The sequence below is a fragment of the Trematomus bernacchii genome, unplaced genomic scaffold (assembly GCF_902827165.1).
Source record: "Trematomus bernacchii unplaced genomic scaffold, fTreBer1.1, whole genome shotgun sequence".
NCBI lineage: Eukaryota > Metazoa > Chordata > Actinopteri > Perciformes > Nototheniidae > Trematomus > Trematomus bernacchii.
This window is the reverse complement of record NW_022987698.1, coordinates 6,259,254-6,285,730: the sequence shown is the minus strand read 5'-3', so window position 1 is coordinate 6,285,730 and position 26,477 is coordinate 6,259,254. Positions and strand designations below refer to the sequence as shown.

The following is a 26,477-nucleotide window of genomic DNA, read 5'->3' as shown; positions in this document are numbered from 1 at the left end:
CTAACTGAAGTCATGGTTTGGTATAACTCTCCACTCTGGAAGCTTTTTTAATAAACAGACCTGACACAATATGAGGACAGACGACACAAGGTGAGAAGCGAAAACTTAATGTGCACAAGAAAACAACATCAATCCCTACGCAGAGAGACAAATCTACTCTGTAAAAAGCTACAAATCTACAGCTAAAATCTAAACTACGTCAAAGATAAATTCATAAAAATAAGGCAAATTAGCTCAAAAAGGTTTTCAAGTGACAGACAAAAGAAAAACAGAAACATTTAATTTTCTACAAACTAAAAAAATCACTGACAGAGAATCACACTCAGGTGACAACAGCAGCATTGAAAAAAAAGACTTACAGCTCTCTTTCCTTTCAAACTAATTACTCTCAGGGATCGTGTTAGTCCTCTATTTGATTTCCCTCATTGCTTTATCTTTATTTATTAACTGCATTGTTCTTTGTACACATAATCTTTCAGTAATCTAACTGCTCAGATCTAAAGCATTTTCACTTCCCTCCATAACAGAGGATGAATTTAATGATACCTGAAGGTTTGCCACAGCAAAACCGCTTAAAACCACTTCTCATGGACACGCATGTAACATGGAGTTACATTATAACAGGAAGACTAACAGCTGTCATTGTGATGGTGCAAACAGGACTACATTCAAAACCATCTAAGCATCAAAACTACTAAAACAAATGTACTGGCCAAATACTAGAGTTCATCATAAATGCGAACAACTCAGTTGCATCACATCTTTATAGATTAAAGTATTAAATAATGTATTTTCTTTAAATGTATGTTTCAATGATTTAAAAACTCTGAAAAATAGAACTTTAATTAAAATATAAATATAAATAATTGATTGTCTTTTGTTCACTTATGGAAGAATGTAAAATAATAATTTGAATAAACTATAAACATTGTATTTATCGTCTGTGCGTGAATGGAAATCTCTGCAGCAGTTACAGGAAGAAGTAGCTTTAAACGGTTCGCATCCCCACGGTTACAACTCGACACATCAGACCAGCAAAAGTGTTTTGTAGGTTTCTAAATCTGTACAAAGTGTCGCCCCCGCTGCTTCAAATAGAACATCAAACAACAGACATCAGGAAATACAAATAAAAGTTTGCATATTTTACAACAAAAAAAAGACACATAGTGATTCAACTCTTCCTCGAACCACCCTGAAACATCCAGAATGCTTTTTAAAAAATAAGAATTTGTTATATTACGTGCACAAAAATAATGCTCTGTGTCTTTTCCTCCACTCTTTTTTCTTAAACTTCTTATGTTCCTTTTTTTCAGTTATCAAAATAGATCATAGCTTCTGTGATGAAGATTCCCACCTTTGGTTGATCGACTCTTGAGGATGTGAGCAGGAAAGTCCAATGATGTAAGTGTTGTCCTTTTCCTTTAAAATCAAATCAAAATGACACACACACACACACACACACACACACACACACACACACACACACACACACACACACACACACACACACACACACATCACACACACACACACACACACACACACACACACACACACACACACACACACACACACACACACACACACACACACACACACACACACACCACACACACACACACACACACACACACACACACACACACACACACACACACACACACACACACACACACACACACACACACACACACACACCACACACACACACACACACACACACACACACACACACACACACACACACACACACACACACGCACTCACTCACTCACTCACTCTCACTCTCACACACACACACACTCCTTTTGTTATCCATGTTCAAGTCCGGGTGCTTAATGATGGTACGGAGCACCGTTATCTTTCAGCTGAATCCCGCCTGGTGGATTCCTCTGGTGCTTTCCCCCTGCTGGGAGCTGGAACACACACACAATTTAGGATTAATGCCCTGTACCTCAACCTCTGTTCAGCTCACAACACATCTGTAAAGTTGACTTCTATACACACACAGTAAGAATTTCATAACAGCAAATCATTCTTTGAACAAGTAATATGCCTGGACTGTGCAGTAATACACATAAATGCACCATGTCAAAATATGAGTATGCAAAATGTGTGTAAGTAACTAAATATTCTACTTGGTCTTTTACAATAAAGCAGCCATGAAGATGAAGCCACCAGCTAGTTAGCTTAGCTTAGCATTAAGGCTAGAAAAAGGCTGAGACCGATCAGCCTGGCTCGGACCAAAAGTAAAGAAATCTTGGTAAAGTGGCGAATAAGCGGAAACCAATTATTACTTTAACAAAAAATCGATTTGAAACAAGTGTGCCTTTATGTGCTATAGGGCATACACACACACGTTATTTTTTGCATGAATATGACTTTGCTGGTGACACATTTCTTAAAATAGGTCACCTGCAGAGGTACATTTGTGTTATTTGCGAGGCAAAGCAGTCGTACCTTAGCTTCACTTGGTGTGTTGGTACGAGTAGTTTGTGTGTTCTGCAGGATTCTCCAAGGCAACCTGTTGCTGTTGACCCCCATTCTCCTTTAAAAGAGAGGAGAGGTTATTCAAAGAGAGAACTGATTGATCATTTCAATGCATTTTTTGTTTTTAAATCAAAGAAGCGCAAACTGTATTTCCCCGCTGCCCTCCCCACCGAATACAATACATAACATATATTTGAGTGAATTAACCAAAAGTAAAACATGTCAAATATGTTGGAAATGCGAACTGCAGGACGTATTTACTAAAAGGCATGTTTCATATTTGTCTTGTGGTACAATTTAAGGAGTGGCTGAGGTGAATCTTACTTTAAACCTGTAACTTTACTCCACTCCCACTTCATCTCATCCATCCAATCACAGCCTGAGTTCCTTCTCTCATTCATAAACCTGTCTTCCCAACTGTCTCTGAGCTCGACCTCCCAACAAATGATTCAAGTCTCCCGCAGGCTGAGCCGGCTCCTGCAGCGCGCTCAGTCAGGAGCCTGCTGCTCTTACTTATGAGTGGCAAAGGCTCTTCTGGTTGAGTACCGGAGGAGGTGATACAGTCCCATTGTTCAGCAGCAATATGTTACTTCACAGGACCAAAGTTCATTGGGAAGATATCAGTAAATATTCAAATATGTTTGCAGTGAGAAATTCTCTATAATACTAATATTTAGAAAGAAAAAGTTTAAAATACAATGTATTTATATTTAAATGTTCACTAAGACTTACTTAGACTTCTATAACAGTAAGGACATAAGCTAACTCAAAACATTTAAAAGATATTGAGTCTTTTACTCTTCAACTCATTAGCTTATCATTAAATAATTGTTTGATTATGTATTGAAAGTAAACGATTGGATGGATAGTGAGTCCAGTTCATAAACTTAACAACCAACCAGTTCATTCATAATCTGTATTTTAAAAGAAGTCTGTCCTATCAAGTTTCTGCGACAACATTGAATTACTTTAACTTGTCCTGTGTTTCTGTTTCATCTTACAAAATATGACTTAAACGAATACTGTTTTAAAACACTTCACTTTCTGGCATCGGAGAATTGTAAAATGTCTGATGTAACAGAGTTTTCCGTTGTATTATTAGGATGCTTTAGGAATCATTAAAGCCAAGCCACCACTTGTTGTAAAATACCACACACACCTTCAGGGCACATGGCCACTCTCCAGATCAGTACATCTGTCAGTTGGCAGTTTTAATAGACACCTCTTCTTTGATTCATCTCTCACCAACTCTGCCACTCCTTAAAAGTCAAACTCAAATGACCTGCCACGCTACAAGTTTTAGTAAATACGTCCACAGTTTTAATAGATAGTCATCCCCTTCATGTAAATACAAAATGTAAGCAGCTGAGGTTGAGACTAGTTTCATACCTCCACTTGGCCACTGGAGGGAGGCACTTGGGTGTACTGGGGGATGTAGGTTCCCTGCATAGATGTGTTGGCCGGAATATACTGTAGGGAAGGCAGAGAGGAAAACAAGTAGTCATTCATCTTGTAATTATCAGGACAGTTATCTATGGGCACATGTGCATAGTGTGTGTGAGTGTGTGATTGGTACTGACTGTGCCCGTGCTGCCCATGGACATGTGGCTTAGCTGCTGAGCGAGAGGTCCCATCATGGACGTGGGCTGGATGGACATGGCGTGCTCCATGGTTGGGGTAAGAACTGTACCCTGTGGATGCATAGAGACACACTTTACAACTGAAATTATAGTCTAAAGCACTAGAACTAATGTAGAGTGTTTTCAATCCATCACAAGCTAACTAAACACACAAAACTATGTCGGGAACTAAAGTTAAGCCATACTGTAGGTACAAATGAACATGTCAAGACTTGGCTACAATAATAATAATAATAATAATAATAATAATAATAATAATAATAATAATAATAATAATAATAATAAACTTTATTTGTATAGCACCTTTCATGCACAAAGCAGCCCAAAGTGCTTTACAGAACAAGAAGAAAACATAACAACAATATTAAAATAAATACAGAACAAGATAAAACATCTACAGTGATCCTAATGAAATTCCCTTGAATTAAAGCTGACAATAAATGAAAATAGGGTAAAATAAAACCATTTAAAAAAGAAAATGTAAAATAAAAGCAAAACAGAAAAAATACAGTAAAACATGGACAATATGATACCAGTGAGAATGGAAAGTTAACCCAAATTAAAAGCCATATTACCATATATTCCTTTTAAACATTTCAAGGGATATACAAACAATGCATCTCAGACTGGCTAGAAGGCATCCCAACTTCTCAAATGTTTCTTGGTTACATTTACAATTTCCCCCCCCAAAATACATTAAGTAGCTAACGTAAATAGTGTATATGAGGGGAGGAGATAATGTGAAGGAGGGATACTCACAGCTGGCTGCATGAGGTATGACTGATGGTGCATCCAGGACGGGCTGTGTACCTATAGATCAGGAAACACGTCATGAAATTAATTTGTAATATGTTACGGTTGCTTCCTTTAGTGCCCTTATTGCAAAACTCTGCAGAGACAGGTCACTATAATCTCAAGAAACATGATCAGTACTGTGAGCTGTGGTGCTCCCTGGGTGTCCATTAACTGACATCATGTGGACATAATGAGGAGTTTGGCACAGGAAAAGCCACAGAAAATAAGATGTTGGCATTAAAGGGGAACAACGCCCAGTTTAAAAATTCCTGTTATTTTGATGGCTTAAAACAGCCCAAAACTAGTCACAACGTTGGACCATTTCCTAACTCACTTTCCTAATATGATCAAGTACAAAGTCTGTAACTGCGTCATAGACAACAATTATGTTATATATGACATTTAGAGAACCAACAAAATTGCTTTTGTTCACAAAATATGATTGCAATTTCCTATGCCATGAAAACAACCTTTTGGAAATCTTTACTTAGGTAGTGTTCTCCATTTAGGCACATTTGAGTCAGTATTTGAATTATAAACACAATGAAATGCCCCACCTGGTAGGATGAGACAGGCGAATGCATGTAGGGTGAGAGGGAGGTCTGGGCGATCATTCGGTTGGGAGCCAGACTGTAGGGTGAGTAGAAGCTGTCGAACACACGGAGCAAAAAGAAAACATGAAGACAGCCACCATGTCAACCATCTGCAGAATGTTTCCAACAGCATTAACAGCATTTCTGAGTCCCTGCAATGCCCAGCAGAGGGCAGCACTTCACTACGGCTCGAGTACAACTCTTATTTTCCTGCAGGGTTGGGACTGTTTTCAGTCAGTCCATGCACACCACTCACCCATTTTGTAAGGCTGTGGGGTCATACGCAAGCGTCATTCCTCCCTGGGAAAACAATACAAAGGATTCATAAACAGTGAGGTCATGCAAACACCAATGCAGCCTGTAGTAAAAACAGTCCTGTAGCAAGGATTGAGAGGGATGTTTTTGCTTTAATTTCCAACTTGAAACAACAACAAATGAACTCAGAAAGTTTCCTTTAAGAATCATGATTTTAAAATCTCACCGTATCTCCATCTCTAGCCCAGGGCCTTCCATTGTGGAGGTACTTCCCCTGGTTCTGCCTCTTCTTCTGACCCCCGTCGGCAAACTTACATAATAAGGGCTCTGTGGGCACTGTGAAACAGATCAGACAAAAAGAGTTAATTCAATGGTCACAGCGCGGAACAAAAACACAGAGCTCTGGCACCAACAACAACAATATCAGGTTCCTATAATACTAAAATAACATTCCACGCACCAGGCACTCCTGGGGGGGTCTTTATGAATTTGCCGTTGAAATGCTGAATTATGGCCTCGCACTTCTCCGTGGACTCCATTCTGAAATACAGTCAAAGTCAAATGTAATCCTTCTTTTGGAGCGCTGTTTGTTCGTATTGGACACTTTGTTGGGTTCGAATCATTACAAACCACCATGAAGTATTGTTTCATATCTAACCTGGCAAATCCCACACCGCGGCTGGTCCCGTTAGCATCTCGGAGAATGCGTGTGGAAATGACCTGGCCAAAGGACTTGAGCATGCTCTCCAGCTCCTGCTCATCCATGGACACTGGCAGGTTGGAGATGTAGAGGTTGGTGGGGTCCTGCTCTTGTTGCTGCACAGGAAGTGGACATAAAAATCAGTTTGCATACAGATCTTTTCTGGACCTGAGGGGATGTGATTACTTTTGTTTACTTCAATACCAACACATGTTGGTGCAGAAGCTGCAGACATCTGAAATGTGTCTTTTGTAATACCAACTTCACTTCCCTGCTTTCAGGTGTCTTTTTAAAGGTTTAACATTTATTCGAACATTAAGCTTTTGAAAATCTGAAAAAAAGAAAAATGTCTTGTCAATATCAATATCTTTTTCACACTTTATAAATTCCTGTGTAGGCAGTACTGTGTCGTGTCTTTCTAGAAACACCTGTCATCACTCTTGCCACATTAATACATGTCAAGCATAATTTTGTTAAGGGACCTGATACGAATAAAATGTTTTAAAGCAATTAGTACTAATAGACTGACACCCTGAATAATTTGTCACCAATGTGTAGCAATTACTTAACTAACTCTCTGGTTTTAAAAAATCCAAATGCACACATACATAAACCAACTCATGCTAATATAAATTTGTAGTAGCATATTTAGGGATGTCGCCTGATTAAGAGATCTGCATAACTGCAAGTAAAGAGATCTGATTCAGTGTCTCATTTTGGGCCAGTAGCTTGAGAGTGAATCCCTGTGTGAGTGTGCAGAAGCAGACAGGAAGTCAGGCATGAAGTTAAGGACTTCAGAGAGCAACAGGAGTCTGGCAACCGGGAGAAAAGAGGCCGGGCTAAAAAGAGGGGAAAGGGAAACAGAGAGTGAAGGAGCAGGATAGAGAAGAGAGAGGTTGGGAGAAATTAGGAGCTTAAACGGCTGATATTTCTGTACCGAAGGAGGGAGGGAACTGACAAGATAGGAAGTAGTTGGGAGTCTTGAGTAATGAAAAAGGAGGATGACAGAAATGAATAAAAAAAAGGAGAATAGGATAAATGAGTGCCTGCTGATTCACAGGCTCTTCTCTTCAATCAAAATGTATTTTATCGCCATCATTTTCCATTTTGTCCTCTCTTCCTAACACTCATGGCTTTAAGATGGCTCTGCAAACCAGTTTTTCACTTCTGCATAAAGGAAACTGTCTGATGTAAGTCAAACACCTATCTCAGATAAAGATTTACTGCCTTTATAAGAAGCCTCTGTTCTCAGCCCTGAGCCCCCTGGCCAAGAGATCACCTATGTTTTTGTGATTGTCATTCTGGGTGCGGCGATATGGCCATTATGTAACAGAGTGGCCCACAGCAGGAGGTCTATGGTCAGATGAAACTAATGGAGTTTTTAGTTATAAAAGGAAAAGACTCTAATTGTTATCCTTTATTTACCTTTTTATCTTGGCTAATACAAATGATATCCCAGTTTCATATTCACACAAATATCCATCCTGTCGTAGATATGCGCATTTCCTGTTGGACCCAGCCCAGGCACATGTGAAAAAGATTTGCTAAAGCGTCACAGTGCATTTTTTTCGTTCCAGGCTCAAGGTCTGCTGAGGTGTGTCTCTGTATTTGCCTGCTTGTGTGTCGAGCAGCGCATGCGAGCTGACGTCTGAGTTTGAACAGGGAGGTGCAGGAAAGTAAGAACGGATCTATTTTTAACCCTGCCATGATTCTCCTGATTCAGACGGCTCCCTCTGGGCCCTCGGCCTCAGGGCTGGGGTAGCTCGATCGGGGACTGAACACACTCTGAGGACCGCCAGTGCTAGGTGTGGCTCATTCTGTTTGTGAACAACACTTTGCAGCACCATGGTGAAGGGGCAAACAGGTGAAACCTCACTTAAGGGGTTTGATACTGAACTGATGTTAGACTAATGCTTCTTTTTTTCTGACTTGGGATAGCCCAGTGACTCCAAAAGCAGCTGGGTATATTTAGGATTTTATAGTAGTTATCAACACCTCTGACTGAGCACATGTTGTCTGTGCGAGATGAGTCTTGGTGTCGAGTTGCACTTGCTGGGTATTGAGATACGCAGGATTGTGTGGCACTTTTACAGAGGAGGTGCAGAGAACTTAGACCCCGGGTTTAGTTGCAGTGGACTGGTTGAGGTCAGCTGGCCGCGTGGATCTGTTACAGTTTTCCGGAGATCCTGGTGTTACATTGCAATGGGTCTGTTTGGGTGCAGGACATGGGTAGGGGGGCAGGGACACTAGGGTGGAGTGTATTAAGTGCTGGTGTCAGCCCCAGGCCATGGACAATGCCAGCTCATTGTGCCTGTCCCATTGACAGTGGGTGTAGTGGCACCCTCCCCTGGGCTCCTTCAATGGGGAGTCTGAGAGCCAAAGGGATCAGCTTAATGGGCCGACAAGAGTAGCTTTGACTGCAGACACTTGGACAAAGAGCTCAGAACAAGCGCTACAACAGGAGCAGGTTAGCAACATACACAAGCACAGAGAGAAGGGTGTGTGGAGAAGCAAGGTGGTGAAGAAAGAGGAGAACGAATGCCATGAAAGGACAGAGAAGAATTGACAAGCGAAGAGCGGTGAATTAACAAAAACGCTCCAAAATGGTGATCAATTTTTTCTGTTTCAAATCTAGTCTACAGTAAAACAGATTATATGGTTCTTGTAATTGCCAATTACTGGCACAGGCTCATCCAACAAAGTGTAACAAAACACACGCCTCCCAATAAACCAGAGTTTAGCTTGCACCTTTGCCAACAGGACAATCGCGGCCAATCAGGACACGCAAGCTTTTACATGATAGAGAAATGAACAGGACTACATTTGACTCTTGGTGGTCAAAGTTAAGCAGGTGGCTCTTTAGGGGTTACTATATTTTAAGTAAAGGCAAGATTGGATCATAATGTTAAAGGACAAGTTGAACCCAACGGTGATAGGAGGATTTGAGGGTGAAAGAAGTGGCGCCTGTGTAAGGAAGATGATCGAGAGCTTGACAATTCTTACTTTGGCCATCTGAGCCTGGACCCCACTGGACTTCAGAGCTGTGACAGCTTTCTGTGCGGCTGCTGGGCTGTCAAAGTCCACAAAGCCATATCCTGTAAAAAGGACAATTACATATTAGAGATACTGTAATGTTATTTATTTAAGAGTTATGTGTTTTCTTGCTGAGAGTACATCAATTCCACTCTCATATCTGTTCATATAAAATGAAACTGAAACATGTTAGCTTAGAAGGGGGAAAAAAAGCTAGCCTGGCAAAATATTTGTTATGTTTTGTAGATTAAACATACATTAGAAGTGAATATTTTCAGAGGTACTGGTGGTTAGTATTGTCAGAGCTAGGTTAGCTGTTAAACCTTGTGCCGAGTCTGCTGGAATCCTGCTGTTTACTAACCAACAACATAAACAATTCGGGAAAAAGTCATGAAAAACTCCATTAAAACAACAGATTTACTAACCTTTACATTTGTTGGTGGTTTTATCCAAGATTGCCTTGGTCGACACAATCTTGCCATACCTGCCAGGACAAGAAAACAGGGTCAATGTATCATGAGGTGACTACATGGGGATCTGCTTCTACGTCTGCATACCACTGCTGCACCACTTCCTCAGGCTGCCCGACTACAGGTGTAAACATGAACTCAAACTCTTTCATGCCATCAATTGTGTCTTCTTAAGTCAATTCTAAGTGTCACAGAACACTTTGTTCACCTCTACCCAGTCTTTGGCTGCTGTTGACGGCTTTACAGTTACTCTGTTCCCTGGAGTCTCAACAGACAGGAGAGAGCACCCTAGGGCCAAAAACAACTTGTTCCAAGCCTGTTTTTACCACTCACACCTCCACACACATTAACACACTAACACGCACCTCTCTACTAAATACAGCTCTGCTCTCGAGTATTTTTGGCTCAAATTAAGCTTCAAAGTGTTGTCACTAGCAATGCCTAACTCGCAAATAGAAATATTGCCTTTGAGGAAACCTGCTGGAAGCTTGATCCATTCCAATAAACACAAAATAAATCAAATTGTGGAAGAAACACAAGTTCTAACATGTCATTTAATTTCACAGTTATCAATAGAAAACACATTGCTCAGCCTATTCTGTAGGAGAGAGCAAGAGGAGAAGCAATGAATGCATTGATGCAGAATCATCAAACATTCATGCTATTCAAATCCCCTTCAAACAGAAAATGATGTGTGTTGTTGTGGGAGATGTGGAGGATAAAGAAAGGCAGTGTTTTAAGACTGTGCATCAGCAGTACAGTATAATAGACCTGCCCCTGTCTGGTGAATTTAGCCAGTGAGTTGCTCTGTTTGGGCGACATGGCGTCTGAGTGGAATGTACACTGTAACCTGATGCTTCACCCCTCCGGTTCGCCTTCCTTCCACCACATCCCTCTCCCTCGCTCTGTTTTTCCACCCCCACATCGCAGCACCGCTGGGTCCTACACTCCTGACTCCTTCATTGGACATTAGCCCAAAAGAATCAGACCTGAATACACTGTCACTGCAGGGACCTAGCTAAACACAATCAAGGCTTCAACTTGTTTTTTTATTATTAATAAATCTGCAGACTATTTTCTCGATTACTCAATCACTAGTTTGGTCTATGAAATGTCAGATAACGGTGATAAATGTCTATTTTGTCTCAACCAAGATTACGTCTGTAAAAGTCTTGTTTTGTCAGTCAAAAACTCAAAGATATTCACTTTAATTTGATAGTAAAGAGAGAAAAAGCAGGAAACTCAATATTTGAGAGCCTGGAAACAGCATTTGGGTGTGTGTATTCATTATATTACCTTCAGCATAGAGACATTATAAAGGACTCTTCCTCACTGCAGAAATTAATAATTCATCATCCACTGCCACATAGCCAGATGACCTTCACATAGGTTATGTGCATAGCAGAGTGGTCATTACGTGTATATACACTGAAGCTTCATATCATCTAACACATTCAAGTTAAACTTACATTTAACCTTTAAATGTTTCATATCTTTGAGTTTTTCAAACACAAATGTAGAAACAGGCATGCAATGTACTGTATACCATTTTTCAAAAACTGTAAGAAAAAAGGCCAAAGTTTAAGCTTAAACTGACATGTCGTTATTATAAGGGATCTGTTCAGGGACACTTACATCATAACTTAACAGGGTTCATTATCATGTTTTCTTTTTAGGAAAATCTCCTTTCACTTGTATTAAGATTGAGAACACACTATTTTGAAAGATACTGTACACACACACAGATCCCTTAGAGACAGATTTGAAATCATGAAAATGTGTGAATATAAAAAACAAATAACAAGAACACAGAGAAAATATAGGTTTCTTGTTAATTATATACACATAAATATGCAGGGCAAATCTTAATATTTTGTGGAATATATCATTATTACATTTTTGGCTTTTTTTTATTTTATGTAAACATATACAAATAAATGGTTTGATAAAACATTTATTGTTAAAAACCAAAGTTGAGGTGAAATAAATAATAACTATCAAACATAAGTTCATAAATGCTGGCTCAGGTTGAAGCTCATACTGAGATTGAAAAACACCGAAGTCCTATTGATCGGTTTGAGATTTCATTAGGAACGTTACATCAAACGTTTCATGTTTTCCCCAACGGAGACCCCAGCAGAGTTCAAAGGTCTGAAAGCAGTGACAGTGTGACCCTTACCTCGGCCCTGTGCAGCAGAACAGCAGCCCAGTACACTGCGGAGGCCACAAGGAATTAAAAGACAGCTCTGACCCATATAGGGCTGTCTGACATTCTTTCCCAGCAGGCCATGCTACTCTTTTCTCCCTCATTTAAGTTTCCCCCTTCAGAGGAAGCCCTCCCACCCACACCTAAAGCCTCTGTCCTCTGTCAACTTCTCTAACAGCCCCACAATGACTTCTCTGTCAGTCCCCTGCCTTTACTCTCCGGTGCCTGTTTCACCTACAGACCGCAGATTCCACATTTTCTTTGATTGTTCAAGCTTTGACAATGTGCGTGTACTCAAATATTAACAAGATTATAACACATGAGCTGTGTAAATGTGCACTGTGGATTTGATCTTTCCAAGGTACCTTATGTAGGGTCAGAGTGGTTACACTGGGGAGTGACACACACATATTACTGTGTTGTTAGTAATGTCAGGTAAGGTTCTATTAGCTAAGGCCAGAGCAGGGAGGCGTGTTCTTACTGTGAACGACCCGGGGAGATGACGGATGCATGGCTAAGGTTCACAAATCACTTGTGTGCCATACAGCGTAGCCATGACCCGCAGCAGCGCAAACTAGTTAGGTTGCTCTGTTACTGGGTTTGATCAGTGTGTGTGTTGGTGTGTGTGGGGCCTACATCCTATAGAGGCTAGACTTTTTTTTAAGGGTCTGTAAGTCTTGGTTCACTGCAGTGGAGGCAATTTATCCTCACACAGAGTGAAAGGTTAGATCAGGACATGAGGAGGCAACATGCCGAACCTCTCTGTGGCCCCTTCGCTGGTTCTTAACCCCCATCCTCTGCTTTTCTCAACCCTCTGTATTCTTCCTCAATTTTCTTGTGTTTCCTATGATTGTCAAGATTGAATCAAAGTGACTTGAGTTGTGGTAATTCAGTATCCTTATTCCCGAAACCACTTTTCCTTCCTTCCTGCCTCAACAGTTCCTTTTTATGAACATTAAATGATGGCCTTAAAACGTTTTAATTTCATGCGTCCGACAGATGAAAAGCATAGCTACAGAAAGCACAGATTCTATCTGCTAATGAGGGGTTAGGTTTTTTAACTCTTTCTCTCATGTTACATCAATCATAACTATCTAAAGAAAACTTGTTCCAGATATGGTGGGCTGGAATGTACTACCAGCTATAGTGAGACTATAGTTTCATTCAATATTAAGGGATAACAACTTGAGGCCAATACCTTTGCCTTTACGATCTGTCAACATTAAACAACCCATCTGTGACATTCAAGACAAATGGCTCTACATGGTAATAGATGGTACACTGTATCACAAACAATTGCTATACATGCTACATCCTTACATCACTCACCAAAAGCTCAAATATAACTAAGGTTTTTCATGCAACGATATACCTTTCTTAATTCAAATTAAGAAATCTTTAAAAGTATTAATCTTGTAATATGATAACGTTAGCCTATACCTGCGCAACGTACATATTATTAAGATTTTGGTACATGATCATTTGAAGTTTGTAATAAATAAACAATTAAAACATAGAGCACTTATTTTGATGAGATATTGCACCAAAGAAATAGGTTGACAATTTGAGAAATAAGTTGACATAATGTTGTGTGATGAAAAGATGTGCAACGTTACTCTGTGCAACGTTACTCTGTGCAAAAACAAATAGGCGTATTATTTTGAAATGTCAGATTATTCTTTCATTAATGTGTCTTCCGATATGGAATTCTTGAGTTACCACATTAAACATGTCTGTGTGATATTGGATCTTTTTCAATTTCAATATTCTCAGTCCAACTGAAAAAAAGAAAGCAGTGTGAATATCACTCACGGTTGGCAGAGCTTGACCAGGTCTTGGTCTGTGGTCCCAGGATGGAGGCCGCGGATATACAGGTTAGTTTTACTCAGCTGTTCCCCCCCGATGCTGTTGCTGCTACTGTTGGGACTGGGGGGCGCCATTTGGTGGCCGGAAGACACATAGGTCTGCTGCAACAAGAAAGAAACAGATTTAGTGGACTGTGCATCAACACGCAGATGAGGACATACTTCATATTCTTAAACACCAGCAGCAAACTTTGAACCAGCAAAGCGATGTTCGTTATTATTTCATGTGTGAAAAACTCCAAGAAGCGTTTAGAGATGATGAGAGATAGAGGGTGATCCTGCATGAGAGTGATCATATTGTGGGACCTGCGAAAAATGATATCATACAGCCCTCATGTCAACACTCACCAATAGTGCTTTCTGAGGGGAATGTGGGGCCTCTTGGCTGCCTACTCCATATAGGGAAAAGGGGCCTCTTACGCTTTCTCCATGTTGAGTAACTTCTTCTTTACTTTTGGAACCACACAAATATATTGCGGTGCATATCAAAACCAAAGCTCTTAAGATCTAAAGCTAACATTTAGTCAGTCTGATGACGCGGAATCAAATAATCGACCCGATAAGAACTGTTTTTTTTAACTTGAGCTCCTTGTCTTTGTTTGCTTCTACTTATGGACACAGGCATTTCTAAATAAATTGCTGCCATCTGTTCAAGTTTGCATTCAATCGCCCAAAACTTGACGCGCACAAGGTTTAAAAGTGTCCTGACAATTCCCTCCAAACAAGACCCTGAGCAGCAAGATGCAAAATCAGGGTTCAGTTCAGTCCACATGACATACAGAGCCCATGGATCATAACAGAAAATGGGAGAATTCAAAGAGATGAGTAGCACACCAGGAACTGTGACCATCTGACTGATCCGTAATCTACCTCATCCAATACTACACCTCCTTTTAATTTCTGATGTTGGTTTGTTTCGTTTCATCAGTGAGTCTATGAGGACTTGCCAGTGAGTAAACTATGGCGGTTAACTAGGAACATGAAAGGCTGTTGCGCAACAACCACCTCTCACTCGGGGATGTGTCTCTCCTTGGAGAAATCAAACAAAAGATTGTGCAACCATGCAGAGGAGTATTTTTTATATTTGGATAAATGCGGTTTCATTATCACTTTGAAAGAAAAGACCTCTCTTTCCAGGAATAGATCTACTGGCAGTTTCCCAAAATAAAACAGAGGCCATAAATACACTTGAGTTCAGACCAGGCTCGCCAGAACTTGCAAATGTCTTTTTTTCTGCAGGATAATCAGATTAACGGCCAAATGTTATTATTCAGTGTGAAGGTATAAGCACATATATGCTTTCTGACTGAGCTCAGCCCCATCAGGGTGGAGCGACTATCTTTTATGGCGCGTTTCCACTACACGGCCTCGCTCGGCCTCGCTCGGTATGGCTAGGCCTCGTTAGGACTGGCTCACTTTATGGCGCATTTCCATTACAATTTAGGAACTGGGGTAGTATCTATAGTAACGCAGTGTAGGCGGAGCCGTGACGTCATCTTCAATGAGAACCCCAGAAAAACAACACAGCCGTTAGCTGTTAGCACTCAGAGCTCACAGCTCCTCATATATGTTCAGAAACTAGACAAAAGTTAAACAAGTACAAACCACAGACTGCCTGTGTCATGGCGAATACAGTCACTGCTTTATTTATGTCTGTATAGGCCGTTGTTGTGAGTGTGGACGGTCGGAGCATATACTGCGTTAGCTTAGCCAATCTCCATTTAGAAAACACGCATTTTAAAAGGTTTTTCGCCTGCCGTCTGTCTGCAGACTTGACAAAGCATTAATTCATGGTTTTTACTAACCGGTATCAGTATGTTGTTACTTCGGCATCATTTTGAAACGTGTATTACAATTAAATCACGGTCAAATATGTCCATCTTGTTGTAGTTGTAGACCCTTGCCAGCGATGCTCTCTCTAGTTTAGCATACTCAGCCCGACTCAGCCTCGTTGTCTCTGGCCCTAGACCCACGATTTTATGAGGCCAGAAAAACTGTGAATTAGGACCCGCCGGCCGGTACTAGGCCAAGTGGAAACGCAACCAAAGACAGGCCGCTGACGTCACAGCCCTCTTAAACCGTGCTCCGCGCTGTAGTGGAAACGCGCCATTAGAGAGCGACTGGACGAGGCGCCAGGAGGACAATGGGTTAATTTCAGAGTAGAGGAGAGGGTCACTGATCAGACTTGTGGTGTTTAGGAAAAGCCCAGCAGGAAGTCCCGGTCACACCAGGACCACCAGCAACGTCAGCCAATCCCGCTAATTAGACGCCATCCATAAGGCATGGAGCCCTCCCCACCCCCCCCCCCCCCAGACAGCCCCTCTGACCTCTGTTTTGCCAGCAGCAAAGCAGCAGATTCAACAAAAGGCTAATTTCTCCAAAGATAATCTTCTCTTCCTCTACGGCTTAAGAAACCCATACAGTTTGCATATGTTTTTTCTTGTTTCAGGTAAGGTGAGGACACAACCTGCTCAAAGGGAAACAAAGAAAAAAGATGCGTGTTCTTTCCTTTCTTCTCTTTCATTCTAGGGATATGTACACATGTCAACCAGTAAACACGCACAGACAGATCTGGACATCAAACTCAAGGCACTTTCAGTTACACTCAGTTTATTTAAAGTTTATTTTTGTCATCTTAGAAACCAGAATGATTTTCTTCATTGTCCACCTAAATATATTTTGGAAGTTTAACCTCATAATTCTGATAGTTATTTTTAAGATTATTAATGTATATATTGTGTAAATAATTCAGTAATTCCTGGACCATTTGTGTAGTGAAATTTGATATTGTAAAATCACTAATAAATAGGTTTAATTAGATTTGGTATTTTTGTGTTATTTGCTGAAATCAAACCAGGGATGTAGTAGTTAGGGTATGCATCTCAAATATGAGGCTACTATTAAATCCCAATCGTTGTGTTCTCGTTCTTAAAATTCGAAATATCCATATGAAAATGTTATGCTTAATTCAAAGATTCAAATTCAAAACTCAACAACTCAAGCCTCAAATGAAAGTCTTCTTGACAGTGAGTAGAGTCGCATTATGTTGTACAAAATGTTTCTTTTGTTTTGTCAATTGTCTAACCCTGTACATTTGAATAATAAATAAAGCACCATTCATTTATTTACAAGAAAAATGTGTTTCATTTCCTTTCAGACCAGAACATTCTGAGGGCCAATGTGAAACACGGCACAACCTGCCCAAAAGAGTTGATCTATTTTGTTACAGTGTAGTTTGTGATGAATACGTTTTCGGAGGCAGCTAATTTGTGAATGAAAGAGCAGGACAGCGGAGACCTGTAATCTCCTTCACACACTCTTTACCCGAGTGCCAAGAATCAATCAAGCTCCAGACTGTACCAGGAGCATTGCAACAAAACCCCTTAAATCACCAGTCTGCAACCACACACATGCATTCATGCGAGGCACAAGCACTCACACCTGTGGGTATACAATGATACCCCTTTAATGTGCTTGATTGTAAAAATATTTAACAGCTTGAGTCAAATGTTTCATTTATGGTCTTTAAAATGCTCAGCAAGCATAACCATAAACACCTCAAACTGAACCAATAAAATGTAAAGTACAACAGTTTAACGTCCTTTTGTACCCAACTGGTTGCTGATTAGATTTCAGGCTTTTCTGTACAAAACCTATGAAGAAACACTTCTAAAAAAATAAAGAATAGTTAATCAGTAGTTGCTGAGTTAAGATGCAACAATAATTGATTGATTGAAGATTTTTTGTATCCCAAACTACTTTGATAATTGTTTAATAGTTAAAGTAATATTTCCATGCAAAAATATCAGATAATGCCTCAAATATGGAGATTTTCTGGTCATTACTGTTTAAATTCAATTAGCTTTGGGTTTTGGAATGAAAAAATAGTTTTTTACAATTTCTTAAATGTAATTAAATGAGAAAATAATTTGCAGATTATTCAATAAAACGTTAAATTGCTCAAGCACTAATTCAAACGTTTGCTCCAATTTAACAGATGAGTAGATCCTTAATAAAACTTCATTACACTCAAAGTAAGAACATCTGATTAATTCCAATAATTCTATATTTGATTGGCAGTTGATTGATGGCTTTCTTATCCTTATAAATATCCCATGCATCACATTAAAGTATTACTGCTGATATGACCATTTCTCCTCGATGGTGTACATCCAAATTCACAACAAAAGGCTAAAAGAAATGTGCTGGATATTTTTAGAACAAAACTTAAGATAAAAACCAAGAACACTTCTATAAATAATAACATTTCCTCTACCTTGATGTAAACTTAAATCAAGAAGCTGTCAGGAAGTGTCTTTCTCAAATACTTTTTGTTGTTGGTGCTGGCTTACGTTAATCTCTTAATAGATAAAAGAAATCACATTTTCATTTTATGTGTCCACATCAGAAAAAGATATTAAGCTACCACTTTAAACGCTCACTACTGTATCTCTGTTTAGATTTCCAGGCCTCTTTTTAGTCTCACTCCACCTCTGTTTTTATCACCGTCTCTTCCTGTGGGGGCTTCTCCAGTCGACCCCAGTTTGACCCACAGAATTCCATGGATTTCCTGGCTGTTGGGGGGTCTGCCCGCCCTCCCATGTCCTGGCTGCCTGTCTTCTCTTGAGGCAGGAAAGAGCCATGGCTGTCTGACCAGCTGACCGACTTCCATGCTAATGCACAGATTTATAGCCTGTCTGCATGCGGGCGCAGCTTCTGGCTTGTATAGAGTTACGCTGCTGAGCTGCTGCTTTATACCAGCTCCACTTTACCAGTGACAAGGAAAATGAGTCATGGGAAAAATAATGTAATACTCAAAAGGTTCGCCTTTAAAGCATCGACAAACACTTGTTAAGATATTTGATTCTAAACAGAATCCTGTCCTTTTTGCCATGTAGTACTAGATTTCAAATAAAAAATGGAAAATAGTCTCTTTATATTAGAAGGTCAGGTGATGACTGTGACTAGTAAAGTAGTAAGCTGCTATATGGTGGCAGACAGGAAATCCTCTGTATCTGCTCCTGATGTTATCACACACGGACATTTGAATGAGAAGCTCTGCATTCCAACCAGGTGACAGCGACACTAAACTCACGTCCGGACTCGTTCCTGCATCTTCCTTCCTGTCTGTCTCCAACCTTCCCCTACCTTTTGTCTTTTTTTTTTTGCACCTATTCAATTTCAAATTGTCTGTCTCTTAATGTTGTTGCTCCTCACACCTTGATGCACATGCACAGTGTATGCACAGCTTTTAAGCCAGGTCAGGTGAAGAAAGCCGGAGAGCTTGGAAACAGATACCGACAAACACTGGCCCTCAGCTCAGCTAGAGATCTAACAAAATGTGAGGCACTCTGGCATCACTTGGCATCAGATTTCTGACAGCTGTGCTTTCTCCAAGGACTCTGTCTCCCTACCTGTTCACCTTGGCGGGGCTTGCTGTTGGCAGTGAAGCTGGTGACCGATCCAGAACATCTGACACATTAAACAAAGAGATAGATAAACATATAACTGGCCGACGGCCATAAGGACAAAGGTGACTGTACGGAAGAGTTCAGTGAAGACAGAGTCACTGCAGCAGAACAGCTGGTTTATTTAAAAAATGAAACCATGTAGACAGAAATTATAAACGTATGTGATGTATTTGTGTTGTTCAGTGAAAACAGTCTTCAGTGCCTTTTAAACACAGCAACTGGCATGTGAGGAAATGTAACTGAAATAATCTTGTTATTTCAGCCTGACAAATACTGGATTTTTGAGACATTACTCCCTCATACTCCCTAGTATAATATTTATAACCAAGTGAGCCAATACAGGGGTGGATAGTATTTATTTTACTATCAAATGCCAGTGAGTTCAAATGCTAAATGTATTATAATGAATGCTGTTTTTTGCCCATTGAATGCAATCAATGTATAATTCACATATCCAGTGACAATTACAAAAGGTAAAACCCATGCTTCTAGATTGATTTACTACCTCCCAGACATCGGTTGGTTTCAGTTCATGTCAGGCTGATGGGAAAATCTACATGCTCAGGCTTGAACAATGTTTGACATACTCTGGGTACAGTTATCAATCACAGTGTTTTAGTTTGTTCTTCTGTCTCTGGTCAAAGTTACAATGTGCCTGAGGGGTAAAACAAGACAAATCCCTGTTTTGGTGCAATTCGAAAAAACTTGACATCTGACATTTGGCATGATTGATGACTTTTGGGATTAGACATTGGCTGAGTACAATTCTCCCATAGGCACTATCCTGCAATAAAAGCTAGTACAGAAGTACAGGTGCAAGCACAAAGGGTCATCGCTGAAAGGATGTGAACTTGGTGAATCCTTTAATGGAAAAGGTTGCTGTCAAGTGGCCAAATTAGTCTCATTGTTTAGACATACGATAAATAATACAGGAATACAAATAAAAGAAAAAAAGGGGGAAAATATGAAAAAGAAAACACTGGCACTCACTTCACTTCTACATAGCTGTATAAAACAATGACATATTATTCAAAAGCCTTCCATTTTAAGTCTTTATTTATTATTTATTTGCAGGTTGCTGGTTTAGTTATTTACTCTCGACTGCTAAGAGCAGAGTTTAAGTGTTGCCTGCTATAAATAAATCATGTGATTGATTAAAACAGTTATCTATCAATTTTGTCATGGTTTGATTCACCAAGCAGACAAGTAAACCTGATCAAGTTTTAAAACAGAAACTATTACGGTTGTTTGAATAAAAATATTATCAGCAGCTAACCTCAGCTAACCTTAATCACTGTGCCTTTTTATCCTGAACTTACCTTTGAGGGTTATTCAATTTCAAAGGACTTTTTTCCAGGACATCTAGTATTTCTTTGCAATGTCTTTGGTGATTTGGTTTTAGCTAGCTAACGAACCATATTCTCTGTGACAAACCTCAAACCTCCTCTACTAACTATGTTAACTCTGATCAAGGCATTTATAAGAGTAATTTTCACCTACTAATTACCATATGATTATATAAGGAGGTTTCAATCAATCTATCCTAAATGTTTTATGTGTGTATTCATTTAAACGTGTGAGCTTTGAAACAAGCATCTTTTGGTGAAAAAGCCACGTTTTAATTTCAATACATTATTCTGCTGACACAGAGCAGTCAAAGTTGTCAAAGAGTAATGTTACAAAGGTTAAGAATACTCAGCATTGGTAACAATTAAGAAACACTGCTGACGCCTGAAAGCTTGTGGAATTTGAAAGTGAAAGGGTGAAATCACTGATTTTACTTCTGCTACTCTGCCATGTCTGAATGGTCTTTTTAACGTCAATGTAATGCTCCAGTTGTATGAGTGTGTGTTAAACTCATACAACTGTTCAAATCACAGCAGTGTGTTGAGATTGAAAAAGACTCCCGCCAACATGAGAACAAAAATCTGATTGACAAGTAAAAAAACAAGCTATTCCATGGGCCCCTGAGAGACGCAGGATACCTTAAGAAGCGACAAGCCGCCTCCTGTTATTTTTCCATCCAGGAAGCTTTACACGGAAACCGACCAAATTTGATTTGGGACACATTAATTCTATTTATTTGAGGGAGGAAATGAGGCGCTGAGTCAGGGGAGGAGAGGCTGGCTTAAAGCACAACAGAAACCAAACGCCTCTTAATCGTCAGGCTCAGTACGGAGAGAGCTTTTCTCACCGTGTTTATTTTGTGATCAGGCTTTTATTTTGTGTATTCATACAGCTCAGGTATGGCAGAATGTGAGCAAGAGATAAAAATAACAAGGAGGGAATGTTAGGAATAACAACACAGATACTTGACCTCTCTCTGAACTAAGGTCCACTAAAACAACTGGAGAAGAAAACTGTGCTTGTATAAATGTTTATTACTATGATAGACAACACACAGATAAAGTGTTGTTAAAATGTTTCTATGATGATAAATTGATCAATAAAATGCAAACAACTTCCCCAATGCTGCATTATACAGAGCCAGGTTAACATTTTCCAACCTTTTCCAGTTTTTGTGCTGAGCTAATTTGCGTCATTCTTACTTATCTTTCAGTTACATAAAACAATAAGTGAACCCAGGCTAATTAGGGATTTGACTTAATGTGATTTTCAATTAAAATGAATCTTCTTATACGTAAAACCGAGAGTAAAGTGAATGGTTACCTTAACAATTGCCAATTCATTTATAGAATATTATCTATGACACATAAAACTAGTCAGAAACAACAGGAATTAATCTCAAGGACTTAAAATGACACTAACACAGCATTGAAATGAGGTCCAACCTTGTAACGATGAAGTACTGCATATAAATGTGTGTTCAATAAAAAATTGTGAGTTTTAAAAATAAATTATAAATTATGTCTGTGAGTGTGTCTAAAACAAACAATTCTGACAATGCTTCCTCAGCAGACACTAGTGTTGACATCCGATGTGGGAGGGATAAGCAGCCAGGCGGTGCCCAAGATCACAGAGAGAAATCTTAAAAATACATTTTCCAAATACCATTTTGGGTTCAGGATCACTCAAAGTCTGTAAAGAGTGGCCAGAGCAGAAGAACTAGAAATGCTACCGTGAAATCAAAACATCATGTCTCATATAATGAAAAAGCTTTAACAATCACTTCAAAGCCAATATATAGTCCATAGGGAAAAGACACATAAAACATGCAACCATACATGCAAGGGGCTTTAGGAGTAACATAAACATGATCTGCCATCAGCAATCAGAAATATTTATTCCACTTTTAGGGAAGATATTTGAATTGTAATTACTATTGTATTATTGTGCGTTAAATCTTGCTTAGAGAATGACTCCCTTACATATTGGTTACAAAAGTGACAATGTCAACAACGACGAGAGCGCGATTCATAATTCTGGGAATGTTCATCATCGTCTGGTGGGATTTTTCAAGGGGTGGGGCCATATTCCGTTTTCAGATGGGAAACAAGAAAAAAACTAAAAACTATGCAAACTTACGAGGCAGCGAAACAATGAAGACCTGATTTAATACTAGATATGAGTGTCCGGAGAAAGAGGCATATTTCATTTTGTACCATGTTCCCCTCAGCCTGCCTCTCACCCTACCCCCACTTCCACAAACACATCCAGGCACAGACGCGCTATCCCAACACGGTACAGTTACCCATAAAAGTTGCTCTCCACCATTGACTTTTTTCAAATGAGTGAGCAGAGTCGTATCGACATCCTCACTGTACTACACACGCACAAATACTACGAAATAAAACACCAGGCGTCCAACATGACAGGACCGATTCTCCCACCTTCACAGACCTCGGCTGCTCCACAAGCTGTTTTCTCACTCCACCAAGTCTGAAGTTAAATTCAGTACGTTTCGCTTTTCAAGGACACTGCAGCTCACTGTCACAAGCCCTTTTCTGTCGCTACAGACACGGGCGTGTTACCTAGCAGGGTGAACAAGCCGAAAATAAGGAAAAAGAACAAAAGCGTTTACCTTTTTGCTGTTTCTGCTGTTATAGCCGTTGTATGGGTTGATTCCTGCCCTTGGCGGTACGGAGAGCAGCATTTTTCTCGGCGCTATGTCCGGAGCGGCGAGCACAGCCCAGGCTGCCAGCTGACGTCAGCAGCTGGGGAAGTGAGAGCCTGGAGTCCCGCTGCTTGACTGCAAGTGGTGCTGCTGCTGCGGCAGGACAAGGGCCCCCGCTGCTGGCCCCTGGGCTACTTTTAGGGGCCCTTCACATGGCTACAGGGGGTCCCACAAGAGAAGAGGGGATTAGCTCGACTTCATTCACCGCCCACTGTTATTTCTCTCACCGGGGGACAATGTGGAAGAATTACTAGTAAACAAAGATTCTCAAATATGATTCCGAAGACAAAAAGCTTGAAAAATCGGGTTAAGGTGTGCGATGTTTTTGTCTCGGTGTCCGTAATTATCTACTTGACATCACTTCACTTCATGACAGATATTCATTTATTATTTGTGTGGTCAGCTTAACCAACAATCTTAATGAATCTATTGAAATTATTTGCATTCATATATCACAACATAAATCTTACACTACACCCAATATCATATGATGTGCATTGTTACAATATATTATAACAATATCATAAACATATTATTGCTTGCAGGGTTAACCAATGTTAGATAAAGACAGGAGTTAGTGGACTTTGTTTTTTTGTAGGCTATCAAAAACAGACAAAGTAAAATCAAACTGTACATTTGTCCTAAAGCCAAGAAAGTGTACGCAGGAGCATTATTGATGCTTCATGTCATACAATTTCATGTTTTCCCTTGACACATTTCATGCCTTCTCTTCAATAATATTGATTTAGTGCATAGTGCTTTAAATGCTGATGACAGCATTCAGACTTATCAAAAAGGCCATACTATCACAACTTCACAACCACTGATAAGGGCTGTCAAAACTCCACCGACTTTTAACCCAACCAGAAAGTGTGCTTTGGTTTTGCCACTGTCCTCTGCTTTGCTTGTGTAACCTTCTCCTGTGTTTGTTTGTATTGATATGCACTCTGCAAACTTTGTTGTAGAAACTTGTTACACAAACAATATCATCCATATAAAGGTATACCAAGTCCGTCAATAACAATTCGATTTTTTCTATTTAAAGGGGCTAATTTGCAAATTTTCCGGTTAATGGGGTGAAGCCTGCGAGCTAGTTCAGGCAGTCAACCCGAGCACCAATGATACATTAACACGTGACGCACCTCGTCCCTCTTACAACCAACCAAACACATTCTCCTAAACATGCCGCTCTATTTAAGCTGCCAGGTCTTCCTGCCTCTGCCTCGTTATGTTGCTGCTGCCACTGCTGCATTCGTGCCCTGCTGCTGCGTTTACATTGCTACTGCTGCTGTGTTTGATGTTGCTGCTGCTCGCCTGCCCCACCACCACCCCAGCTTCCATCCCAGCATCCACCTGTAGGCTCGGGGGATAGTTATCTAATCGTCACTCAATGTTCTTTGTAAATCTGGAGTGATGAGGCCCGAGCCTAGAGGCCAAACTCAAACTATATGCTGCTTCTAATAAACATATTAAGAAACACGTGAGTTGTCTGACTGAAATATTTATATGATGACATGTTTACATGCTTTAATGTTCAAAAACTGCTTATTTTTCTCATACTGCCTGTGCTGCAGCAATTCTTTTTGCCCTCTGTCTGAAACCAGAGCCCAGTCTGCTATGATCGGTTCACTGGCCAGCTCTGTTGTGATTGGTCAACCACTTAGAGATGTCATGTTATGACATTTTTTGTTTGTCATAACAAAAAATCGTTATGACATCATAAAGTGGCCAAAATCGGATCAGCTCATTTTTATACAGGTTTTTATATAAATGGATCAGGACAAAAAGTGAGCGAATCTTTTTTCCTGAAACTTTCAGAATCTCTTTACACAGAGGGGACACATGTTTATGTATAAAATACATGAAAAAGTGGATTTTGCATAATAGCTGACCTTTAAAATGAATATAATACATAAGAACATTCTCCAACTTAAGGCCTTAAGACCCTTTTTATTTGATTGAACCTTCAACAATAATGTATGTCTGATAACACAAGACTGGCAATGTTTATATAACAATCATCTGGGTCCTCTCGAGTTTGGAGTCATTTTTCTTTGCATTTCTTCTTCAATCAAAAAAAGTGTGGATGTATGGATTCTGCTAGTCAGTGTGCTGCCAGAAGAAGAAAAGAGGGCATACACACCGGATGCTTCTAATGAATGTCACTGAGGAAGCACTTCCATAGTGGACAAATCTGATTAGTATTACTCCATCCTTGAAATGTGTTGACATTGGCATACAGGCCAAAAAAGAACATAACATAAATAATGACAAGAAACATAATTTGTGTTTCAAAAAAGGTTATACAGGTATATCACAATATTTGTTATCATAATACTCAGCATATATGCCACAAAAGGTTTCTTAACGCAATAATATTGTTTTGTCACTTAATAATATTGTATTGTGGGGCCAGTTATAACCCACCCCTATTTAAAAATACTTATTTTGGATTGTAAATAGAACAATTCTAAAGTATTTTCTTGTACTTTGTACTACATGTCCAAACCAAAGGTCCAAATTTGAAGCTTTTCTCTGATTTTCCTCATTGTACACAGAAGCAGCCGATGATCAAAAGTCAGAATCATACGGTACGTTTTTGGTGCCCTACATCTAACTCAACCTGCTGGTGATCCTGCTGCTTTCCTCCCATGTAACCCATTAATTCTTCAATTAACATGATGTGATGCATTATGCAGCACCACAGTGATGCTTAGCAGCTTCACACAAGACATATTGAATCTGACAAAGTCAAAACTCTTGAGGGTGTAGTCAGAGGCAACACTCGGCTATAAGCACAGCCTATTATAGAGATTATTTCTTGAAAATGGCCTAAAATGGAAACATCTGCACAATCCAGGGATGTGGACTGGACTCCTGCTGT

At 39.8% G+C, this 26,477-nt stretch overlaps 1 protein-coding gene across 2 annotated transcripts; it reads right to left on the bottom strand.

The window, feature by feature from the left end:
• Positions 1–1,788: 1,788 nt before the first annotated feature.
• rbms2a (RNA binding motif, single stranded interacting protein 2a) lies at positions 1,789–23,671 on the bottom strand. Of its 2 annotated transcripts, none has more exons than XM_034138910.1 (14): positions 23,501–23,671; positions 13,995–14,149; positions 9,932–9,990; positions 9,477–9,568; positions 6,432–6,589; positions 6,234–6,313; positions 6,000–6,109; positions 5,775–5,818; positions 5,483–5,573; positions 4,890–4,940; positions 4,071–4,181; positions 3,880–3,960; positions 2,461–2,548; positions 1,789–1,916 (listed from the first exon to the last, which is right to left on the bottom strand). In XM_034138910.1, exons 1-13 carry the CDS (start codon positions 23,570–23,572, stop codon positions 2,468–2,470), a joined length of 1,185 nt encoding a protein of 394 aa, XP_033994801.1. In that variant the 5' UTR covers positions 23,573–23,671; the 3' UTR covers positions 1,789–1,916; positions 2,461–2,467. The 2 variants fall into 2 exon arrangements, with proteins under 2 accessions (XP_033994801.1, XP_033994802.1); XM_034138911.1 differs by having other exon boundaries at positions 13,995–14,146; positions 23,501–23,633.
• Between the last annotated feature and the right edge of the window lie 2,806 nt (positions 23,672–26,477).